The sequence below is a fragment of the Centruroides sculpturatus genome, unplaced genomic scaffold, assembly GCF_000671375.1.
Source record: "Centruroides sculpturatus isolate CEXI.00-Female unplaced genomic scaffold, Cexi_2.0 scaffold189, whole genome shotgun sequence".
Taxonomy (NCBI): domain Eukaryota; kingdom Metazoa; phylum Arthropoda; class Arachnida; order Scorpiones; family Buthidae; genus Centruroides; species Centruroides sculpturatus.
In genome coordinates, this window is record NW_019384395.1 from 557,937 (window position 1) to 569,945 (window position 12,009).

The 12,009-nt window shown below is 33.5% G+C and overlaps 1 protein-coding gene across 1 annotated transcript in view; it reads left to right on the forward strand.

The window, feature by feature from the left end:
* The window catches only part of LOC111618368 (probable Ras GTPase-activating protein), a 141,968-nt gene that overhangs the window by 95,992 nt on the left and 33,967 nt on the right, over positions 1-12,009 (forward strand). Inside the window, exons 10-13 of the mRNA XM_023359880.1 lie at positions 2,103-2,157; positions 2,722-2,740; positions 6,351-6,416; positions 6,491-6,587. Of these exons, the coding sequence (XP_023215648.1) occupies positions 2,103-2,157; positions 2,722-2,740; positions 6,351-6,416; positions 6,491-6,587 (237 nt within the window). The remainder of the gene's footprint in view (positions 1-2,102; positions 2,158-2,721; positions 2,741-6,350; positions 6,417-6,490; positions 6,588-12,009) is intronic.

A 12,009-nucleotide genomic window follows, 5' to 3' on the forward strand; every position in this document is an offset into this window, starting at 1 on the left:
ATTTTCTTGAAAATGTTTTTGAGTTGTTTCTTTAATTTGGGTGTTATGTTGTTTTTAGTGTATTGTGTCAGCCTGCCTAATTGCTGTCTAATGTCATTTATTTGTGTTTCTATTCTTCTCTGCCAATTGTGTTTTGTGTGTGTGTCTGTCTGTGAGTGTATTTTCAGTCCATGGTGTGTCACTACTGTGACTGCCCCAGCATAAACTAATGTATGAATGTCTGAGAGTGTAGAAATCAAATGGATGTAGTGTAGTAGTAAGTAAGTGTTTGCATAATTTAGTGTTTTCCCTACTACCTTTGACATGTTGATTTTTGGTATTCGTGGTCTTTGTGTGGGATCTGTGCCTGTATATTTAGTGAGTGTTTCCTGAAATATAAGTGAGAGAATATTAACTAATTCTATGTCTATGTTATCAGTGATGGATGAGGAAGTGCCTGCAGTATCATCAATGGTAGTTATTGTATGTGTGCTATTATCAATGCTTGTTGCTGGATTATCCTGACAGGTTATGTGATCTTCATTAATAATGTTAAATGTTTCTGTCTGTTGATGTATTTGATCAGCAACCTGTTGTTTGATAAGTTCAAGTGTTGTTTGTGGGATAAGGTTGTTGTGTATAATTGTTCTCTTCTGATCAACAACCCTTTGCTCGGTGAGTGAGGTGAGGATATTGTTGTGTGAATCTATGGTGTAGTTGTTGTCTGTATGCTGTCATGTTTGTTTCGAGTTTTGTGATGGTGTAGTAAGTACGGATGATAAACTCGTTCATTTCTGTTGTCCATTTCATCCGTTGGCGTGGTTTTCCAGCCTTTGTGGTCTGTGGATGCATTGCCATGGAAACACCAAGGTTAGGTTGATTCCTCACATCTGTTGAGGGCATTGCAGTAGCCATGCTTGGGCCATGTGTAAATTTTGTGAATTTATGTATACAGTCAGTATATGTCTACTAAATAAATATTACATGCACATGAATTATTGTGAATTAACATGCTATTGCAAAAATAACATTAATGTTTTTTCAAAATTTTCAATCAATCTTAACACAATATAGTCATACACTATATCACTTTAAATTGATTAAAGTGTGTGTGTGTGTAAACAAACCAGAAGCATACAGCAGTGTGCATTGGTAAAAGATATTGGATTACCCCAGACATTGCTATATATCACACTGGTCTCATAGGGACTGGATTAACAAACTTCTACTGTATAACTTGTTTCATGATCTTGTCCAGGCTCTAAAAAGTGCAGTAGCAGGGATCACTCTAAACCAGTGTTTCTCAACCTCTAACGAATCGTCGCCCCCTTCAATAAAACCGTTTGTAGTATCGCTCCCTTCACTTCAAAATTCCGATGCTGAGGGCCAAGGCTAACGCCAAATTTATACTGCATTGAATTGAATAGACTAGTGACTAGTATAATGTTATTTGTTTAATTATCGTACGATATAACGAATAAAATATCTAATTATTCTTAATATAATGTTTTATTATATCGCCCAGAAAATTGTTTTTTGCCCCCCAAAATATAAATTGTTACTAATTGCTTCCTAACATGGAAAAACACCCACATGGGGGCAGTATCGCCCCCGTTGAGAAACACTGCTCTAAACAGTGATCTTGTCTTTGGTAATACAGTGAAAAGGTCACTGTTCATTACCAAAAAGAAGCTTTTTAACTTTAAAATTTGCAGAACACCAACCTAGTATTGCACATTTCTCAGTCATGATATCTAAAACAAGCTGTACTAATTTTAATTCAAAAGACCATAACAATATTGTTTTTAGATTTGTAAACATAATGAAATATTAGTAAAAATCTTTTTAAAATATTTCAGTATATTATAATAAAATGGCAAGTTTGTTTTTATTTTCTTCATAGGTAATAAATACAGAAAAAAATATTGTTTTAATTAAAGAAAAGGAAATATTTTGAATGAAAATTGTACAAGTTTCCTGAATATAAATTTATTAGTTTTGAGATATATAATTATGTCTTGTACATATAAAAAGCAATAAACGTCAACATAATCAAAATTGTACTATTTGTCATCAATATGTTAGTGAACTAGATTAATTTAATTTTTACATTTATTTACTAGGTTCTGTAAATATTCCAGTAAATACTGTAAATAATCGTCATTTATTAGAAAAATGGTGAGTTTTCTAAGATTTATTTATACAGATGTTTAATTTTATCATCATTGTTAGATTTTTTTACAATAAATTTTATTAACCTATTTATTTATTATAGTTACATCTATATTCTTCTTATATAAATCTGTTTCATTTCAGAAGACTCTTCAAATCAGATATAAACACTCTAGAGGNCAGCATGACACACAATCCTCAGAAAAACACCACACAAAAGTGCCAGTGAGGCCAGCTAAAACACACACATCAACAAAAAAATGGAGTAGCCCAAGATATAGCCAAAGATTGCAGCGCCACAGCACTAGCGAAAATTTAAATTTGCCGACTGGAATTCTTTTGGATAAACGACGCTCTACTGTAATATGCTTTTGAATAAATGTACTTTCAACTTAAATTACTTTCAACAATTTTTAACACATGAAATTTGGGAATTTTTGTGTCAAATATTCTGCTTCACTTATTTTATAATTACTTATTTAATTTCCATTAACATTTTATTATAGGAGACTTTTTGAAAATGTTTGAGATAATATCTTAAATTTCATACTGATAATATTATATTTTCAGTACTATTTTGGAAATGCAGGTATACACTGATATGAGTTATGAAGAAAGTTTTATTTTAACTCTTGCAGTTTTTAACTTGTTTATTTATTCAAACATAAGTATGGAAATCAGTCCAAGAGCAATTGACTATAAATCTTATAGTAGTATATTCCATTGTAGAATATTGGAGTTGCATTAGTAAGTACTGCATAAAACAAAATTTTGTATAAATTTGTGCTCCACCCAAAATAGTCCTAGATGCCTAAATACTCATTCAGTTAATTGTAAATTGTTGCATAACCTTATGTCTGGATATACAGAACAGAATTTTATTATACCATATCAGTATATTACTTTAGAAAAATACATGCAAAGCAGGATATTTATCACAGTTGTTTATATTTATAATCAATTGTTCTCTGTATTTGGATTGTCAAAAGCTGGAGAAGTATGGTTTATTAATTAAATTAATAAGAGTCAGATTGAATGGCACTAAGAGTGTTACACATCAATATGGATGAACATAGTAATGGAAAGATAATTTTTTCTCAAAAAGTATAAGCAATTTTCTACTTCCTATCATTACTTTTACTCCACGGTGAATTTCTTTTAAAAAAAAATAAGTACTTGCATTAATAATCAGAATTATCCCTGTACATCCAAAGACTAACTCAACCATTTGTCATTGCAAAAAACAACCAATTTATATCAATCTTGCATAAAACAAGACCCAAATTACTTATGTATATTATATACATTTTATATTTTATTTAACATAAAATTAACATAATTTGATTATTTTGAATTTAAGAAAAAAGAGTATAGATGCTTTCTTCTTTATGTATGTATGCATATAATAATACAGGCAAAACAGATTAAAATTATTGATAAACATTGCTTATAAACATTAAGCCATTTCATTATTTTTGGTGTTCTTTGAATTGTAATTTTTATTATTATAGACATAACTGACATTTAATTACATAGGTATAGCATGCATAGTGTGCTCTGATATAAGCTTGACAATTATCAGTTGCTTACAACATATTATATTTTCATGCAGTTAACCAATGGGTTATTGTAAAAATATCAGTTTGAAACCAGATGCAGATTGTGTGATGGGACCAATTTACTTGTCGATTTTGCAGTTTATTATAAAGTATTTAAACAACTTTTCCTTTTTCCAAAGTTGTCAAAGCATCTTGTAAAACATGAAAAATCTTTTACCATATTTAAATTAATGCATCTCTCTTAAATAAAATGCATAAATATTTGTTTAAAAATAAATTTATTCACTTTTGCTTGAACTTCTCACCCATTTCTTTCTAATTTTCATAGATCAATAAAATATTTAAAAAATCTGTAAAAAATGTATACAGTAATACCTCGACTTACGCGAATCCGGAGTTACGCGATTTTCAAATCTCGTCGATTCGTCTTTTGTTTGAGCGCCACGCAACTCTCGATTACTCACTCCCCCCACACTATTGTTCAGATTACATGTTCGGACGTGTCGAGCGGAATCGACGCATAGCTACAATTTTTTTGTGTTATTTATTTCTGTGTTTGTTATATCTACGGAGACTTGAGAGACTCTATGTGATGAATTCTTGTAACCGTGAATGAATCAAAAGACGAGATAAGATTAACGGGACCATTTATTAGCTTATGTACATCCGACTTGGAGTTTACGCAGATTGAGAAATTATACCCCGACTTACGCGGTTATCGCTCGGTCCCACCTATCGCATAAGTTCGGGGTATTACTGTATTGGAGAAATTGTGGATTTCAATACAGTAGAGCGTCGTTTATCTGAATCAATTGGGGACTGAGGTTGTTCAGATAACTTATTTTTCGGATAACCGATTATGTACGAAAAAATATATTAACCTATCCCGTGTTAAAATTTTTCTCCGTTGCATGTCGCTTCACATTAAATTTTCTTCGATGTTAAGCCTAACGTATACATTTTAAAATAATAATCATGACTATTGTATTGTTAAAAATTATTTCTTTATTTCTTACAAACAAAATAAATATATTGAAAAATATAAAAACAAAAACAAAAAAAATATACTTTAGAAGTTGATCTAGTATCAATAACGTTCGATTCAGCATGACACACAATCCTCAGAAAAACACCACACAAAAGTGCCAGTGAGGCCAGCTAAAACACACACATCAACAAAAAAATGGAGTAGCCCAAGATATAGCCAAAGATTGCAGCGCCACAGCACTAGCGAAAATTTAAATTTGCCGACTGGAATTCTTTTGGATAAACGACGCTCTACTGTAATATGCTTTTGAATAAATGTACTTTCAACTTAAATTACTTTCAACAATTTTTAACACATGAAATTTGGGAATTTTTGTGTCAAATATTCTGCTTCACTTATTTTATAATTACTTATTTAATTTCCATTAACATTTTATTATAGGAGACTTTTTGAAAATGTTTGAGATAATATCTTAAATTTCATACTGATAATATTATATTTTCAGTACTATTTTGGAAATGCAGGTATACACTGATATGAGTTATGAAGAAAGTTTTATTTTAACTCTTGCAGTTTTTAACTTGTTTATTTATTCAAACATAAGTATGGAAATCAGTCCAAGAGCAATTGACTATAAATCTTATAGTAGTATATTCCATTGTAGAATATTGGAGTTGCATTAGTAAGTACTGCATAAAACAAAATTTTGTATAAATTTGTGCTCCACCCAAAATAGTCCTAGATGCCTAAATACTCATTCAGTTAATTGTAAATTGTTGCATAACCTTATGTCTGGATATACAGAACAGAATTTTATTATACCATATCAGTATATTACTTTAGAAAAATACATGCAAAGCAGGATATTTATCACAGTTGTTTATATTTATAATCAATTGTTCTCTGTATTTGGATTGTCAAAAGCTGGAGAAGTATGGTTTATTAATTAAATTAATAAGAGTCAGATTGAATGGCACTAAGAGTGTTACACATCAATATGGATGAACATAGTAATGGAAAGATAATTTTTTCTCAAAAAGTATAAGCAATTTTCTACTTCCTATCATTACTTTTACTCCACGGTGAATTTCTTTTAAAAAAAAATAAGTACTTGCATTAATAATCAGAATTATCCCTGTACATCCAAAGACTAACTCAACCATTTGTCATTGCAAAAAACAACCAATTTATATCAATCTTGCATAAAACAAGACCCTACTGTACATGGTTAGCTTTGTGAGATAGAACTGAATATTAATAAAAATAAATTTTAATTGTTATGTTAAAAAAAAATATATTGAATTATTATGCTATTCTTCATTAATGTTATTGATCACTTAAAATAATAATGAATTAAGTTAATTATCAAAAATTAGAATTTTTATAGTTGTATGCTAGCAATTTTTCTACTTATATGTTATATGACAACTATGACTTTTTCCAGCAATAATTTTGATATATTATTTTACATTCTGCTTGATACCAAATTTGAATTTTGCTACTGGAAACATTTTCATTCATAGAATTTCAAGAAGAATAATCTTTTTGTTTTTAATTGAAATATAAAAAAAAATTATTCACAAATATTTATGAAATAAAAATATTGATTTGTCGTCTTCTTTTATAATTTAAATATTTATTTAAACTTTTAGTATCTAAAAACTGAGGGAAAATTATTATGTGAAATGTTGGAACCTGTTATTGGAGTTAGAGCTAAGGTATGTATTTTAGTTTTAAATATTTATGTTCTGATATTTTAATATAATAAATTTATTAATAAAAATTTATATAGGAAGATATCGCTACTGCTCTAGTGCACATAATGCATAAAGAAAACATGGCGAAAGAATTTCTTGCTGAAGTTGTGATGGCTGACATTGACAAATTAGGTATTTTTGAAAATAATAAATAGGAAAATCTCATTAGTTTCAGTATTGATGATATGATATTGTCTGAATATTCATATTGTGATAATATGAAATGACAAATTGTATTAAATTGACATGGATAAACTTTTTAATGATTAATGTGAAATTCTTTACAATTTAATTATGGAACACTGAATAATATTGTTTTTCTTAGTGTATGAAGATTACATTTCAAGTTAGAGAAACATAACAGCTCTAACTCATAAAAATATTTTATTTTCCACTAGCATTTTAAGTTGAAACACTTCATCTTTATATGTCTTAATTTGTAAATTTAGATAGAGAAGTTTTGAAAAAAAATTGCTGTTTGAATTTATTGTTTGAGAGTGCCTAAAGATTATAATAAAAGCAGCAGCATTGCAGTATTTCAACTTTATAAATGTTAGTAGAAAACATTTTGTAAGATCCTAAATGAAGTAAAGGGCAGTTATATTTCTCTTGGAAAAATTGGATTTTATTAAGGTTCAGCTATAATGTTGAAATTACTGTTTATACAAGGTCTGACAGAAGAACCACAGTTATTAATCTTTGAATTTTTTAAAATAAATTTTCATGTGCAAGATTTCAAACATGGTGTTAGAAAGTTGTGTATGTGAACTTTGTCTTTGTGATCGTCGCACCCTCCCCTCTGCTATGTGTGGGGTCTGTTGAGTTATGATCGTCAAGGGAGTTGTACTCTGGCCCAGGTTAGTTTAGTTTGGAATGTGTGCTGTGGTCTAACGGACATCGCTTTCTAGTTCTCTCCACTTTCTTTGTGTTACCTTCGACATTACCCTCCATTATATCCAAACCCTGACATGGTAGCAGAGCGTGGTTGGTTTAAGGGTTTAATGATCGAGGTTTACCATACGAAAAACATCTAATTGGAGATTCAAGTAAGTGATATATACTTGTTTGCTTACGAAAGGCATAACCCGTCTGAACAAAGAGCAACGCCATGAATAGTGTGGGGACACAGCATGTTGATAAACTCGATGATGGCAACTACGAATCGTGGAAGCTACAAATGCGTAGCATACTTGTTTGCAATGAACTTTGGTCGTACGTAAATGGATCCATAGAAAAACCAGATACCGATCCTGGCCGAATAGATTGGCAAACAAAAGATGAAAAGGCTTTAGCATTAATCTTACTAGGCGTTAAGCAGAACCAGTTGAGCCATATAAAGAGGGCAGAAACTTCCAAAGAAGCATGGGATGAATTGGAAAGGATACATAAATCGAAAGGTCCAATTAAAAAGGCAGTGCTATACAAACAACTTTATCAGATGAAAAAGGGAACTGAACAATCAATGTCGAGACATGTAAGTGAATTTATGGAAAAGGCTGAACAATTAGAAGAAGCGGGTATCCCAATTCCAAGTGAGTTACTATCTATAATGTTACTAAATTCATTGCCCGATGAATACGAGACATTTCGAATTGCCATCGAGTCCAGAGACGACATACCGAAACCTGAATTATTAAAAATAAAATTAATTGAAGAAGAAGTAAGACGACAAGAGAAGCAAGAATCTTTAGTCGAACAAAGTGCTCTGTACATAGGATCGAAACAAAAGAAAAGTTCCTTCCGACAAAACTACCCAAAAGGAAATAGTCGTTCTTCTTCACAATTCACAGGAACATGTTACATATGCGCTAAACCGGGCCACCGTGCAGCTGAGTGTAGAAGTAATAACAGATATTCGCAAAGGAACAATACACGCAAAAAGAATGACGCTATGGCGGTCACAGTACAAACGGCTCAACCTCTAAACTCAACAGACTGGTGTCTTGATAGCGGAGCAACCGCACATATGTGTAGCGACTGTACGAAATTTACAGAGATAAATCAAGATCACAAAGAAATACAAACTGCAGGAAAAGATGCATTAAGATCCGTTGGAACTGGAACAATTAATATAAGCGTGCGTGTCAACAACACCAATAATACAATCAAGCTACAAGACGTGATAGCCGTTCCAGATTTGAGAAACAACTTGATATCTGTACCTAAAATTACAGAACATGGATATTCTGTCACATTCAAAAGAGAATCTGCAACTGTTACTCGCCAAGATGGTTCCATCGCCTTGATAGCAAAGAAAAGAGATCAGCTATACGTAGTAGAAACTAGATCTGACGCAGTATTGAATGTAGAAGAAAGTGACAATCTTTTGAGATGGCATCAACGACTTGGTCATCTAAACATCAACGATCTAAAGAAACTAGCAAGCAAAAAAATGGTAGATGGAATAACATTGAAACAAACCCAAGACAAAATTGACTGTGAAACATGCTGCAAAGGTAAGATTCATCAATTACCCTTTAAGTCATCCAACACGAGAGAGAAAAGTATACTGGGATTAGTCCATTCTGACATATGTGGTCCAATGAGTGTGGAATCCCTAGGCGGTTCTAAGTATTTTGTGACATTCATTGACGACAAAACACGCTATGTCGAAGTAGCAATGCTCAGACACCGATCTGAAGTACTCGAAGCATTTAAACGATACAAGGAAAGAGTCGAAAACGAAACTGGTCAAAGAATCAAAAGGCTTCGTACTGACAACGCAAAAGAATACTTGTCAAAAGAATTTACCAATTATCTTGGAGAAAAAGGAATAAGGAGACAGTTGACAGTCGAGCATACTCCCCAACAAAACGGAATAGCCGAACGAGCAAACAGAACTCTCGTTGAGATGGCGAGATGCATGATGATTCAATCCAATGTACCTCAGAGTCTATGGGCAGAGGCTATCAACACAGCAGCCTACATAAGAAATCGTTGTCCCAGCAAAGCCTTAGAAAAAGAAACTCCACTCGAACTATGGACTGGAAATAAACCTTACGTTGGATTTGTAAGAATTTTCGGTAGTAAAGCAATTGCTCTGCAAAAGGGACAGAAGAGAAATAAATTTGAGCCAAAGGGAAAGGAATACATTCTAGTTGGCTACTCACAAGAGTCAAAGGCGTACCGACTATGGGAGAAAGGCACTAAAACTGTCATAAAGGCTCGAGATGTGCGCTTCTTCGAAAAACTAGAAACCGAAAACGAACAGGACTTATTTAGTGCGCCTTTAAATTTAATACCAACCATAAAAAACATCGAAGTTGATGAGAGTAATGTCCCTTCCGCTGACATGCAAAACGAAGATATCCCCTCACATAATGATGGAACATTAGATCCGCAACCAAAACGCAAAGCGGGACGCCCACGATTAATTAAAAGTGGAAAACCTGGAAGACCAAAGAAGGTGTATAATGAAACAGCAGATATCGCAAAATGTGACGAATTGCCAGATCCTACAAGTGTAACAGAAGCATTAAGCCGAGAAGATAGAGAGGAATGGTTAAATGCCATGGATTCGGAATATAAGTCTTTAATGGAAAATAATACATGGGAATTAGTCCCACGCCCAAAGGACAGAAAAATAATTTCAAATAAATGGGTGTATAAAATAAAAAGAAAACAGGATGGCACCGTCGATCGCTATAAAGCCAGGTTAGTTGCATGTGGATACCAACAGAGAGAAGGAATTGACTTTGAAGAAGTGTTCGCTCCAGTAGCAAGATATGAAACGATCCGAGCATTCCTCGCTGGGTGTGTGGAAAACGAAATGCATGTGCACCAAATGGACGTAATTACGGCTTTCATACAAGGTGACTTAACGGAAGAAATATATATGGAGCAACCAGAGCATTTCAAAACAAAAGGAGGAGAAGATAAGGTGTGCCGATTAACTAAACCCCTATACGGATTAAAACAAGCAGGACGCGAATGGTACAAGCGACTAGACAGCTACCTCCTAAGTATAGGCATGAAGAGAACGAGTTCGGATCCTTGCGCTTACACCCAAAATGAAGGCAGGGACAATGTTATCATCATAGTTTATGTTGATGACATGCTAATTGCCTCACGCAACTTAGAGATGATAACAAAAATCAAACACATCCTTCAGAAAGAATTCAAAATGAAGGATTTGGGTGTAGCAAGTGAAGTTCTGGGAATACGAATAGAAAGAGAGGGGACTACCAGAAAGATGAAACTGACTCAAGAAAAGTACGCTAAAGATCTTCTAAAAAAATTTAATATGCAAGCATGTAGACCAGTTTCAACACCAATTGAATCAAATCAAAAACTAACAAAAGCGATGGCTCCGCAGTCAGAAAGCAAAACAAATGAAAGGAAAACCATACAGAAAACTTATCGGCGGACTCCTTTATCTGGCGAACTCGACACGCCCAGATCTGGCATTTGCAGCTAGCATGTTAAGCCGTTTCTGCTCTAATCCAGGTATCGTTTATTGGAAAATGGCCAAGAGAGTACTCCGATACATTCAAGCAACTGTAAATTACGGTCTACACTACGAGAAGTGCGATCAGAAGCTGTGCGCACATGTGGACTCAGATTGAGCAGGAGATAATGACAACTGGAAGTCTTCATCAGGCAACATAATAATTCTAGCGAACGGACCTATCAGCTGGGAATCAAAAAAACAAAGATCTGTTGCGCTTTCGACGATGGAGGCGGAGTACATGGCCCTATCCGACGTGACCAAGGAAGTCATCCATATGAGAAGGATGCTAAGAGAAATGCAATTTGAAAGTTATGTGAATACGTCGACGATAGTTTACTGTGACAGTCAGAGCGCTATTCAGCTGAGTAAAAATACCGTTCATCATGGAAGAAGTAAACACATTGACATTAGGTATCACTTCTCCTGTGAAGCTCAAGAAAAGGGGGAAATTAAAACAGACTACATCCCCACCACAGAGATGAAAGCGGATGTGCTAACGAAGGCCCTTCCGAGAAGCAAACATGAAGCAAACGTCAAGCTGCTTGGACTAAACAAAGCCTAGGTAGAACCACCGGTAACTATTTACAATACTGAAGACAGATAACACGATGTATGTGTATGTGTATGTATCAATATATATCATGATGGATACGACAGTGCTTCCAAAAAAAAAAAAATTATCAAATGATAAGTTTCAGTGTATACGCAGACTCCGGGCACACCAATAAAGAGGGTGTTAGAAAGTTGTGTATGTGAACTTTGTCTTTGTGATCGTCGCGCCCTCCCCTCTGCTATGTGTGGGGTCTGTTGAGTTATGATCGTCAAGGGAGTTGTACTCTGGCCCAGGTTAGTTTAGTTTGGAATGTGTGCTGTGGTCTAACGGACATCGCTTTCTAGTTCTCTCCATTTTTCTTTGTGTTACCTTCGACATTACCCTTCATTATATCCAAACCCTGACACATGGCTTGCCATTTATGTTTTGAAGATGACATTACTCAAGTTACTCTCATTCATGTGCAAATATTCTTCTCATCTTCAAAGTATGCCATGCATAGAGATACACAACAGATGTTATTGATTGCATTTTGGATTGTTGCACTAAGA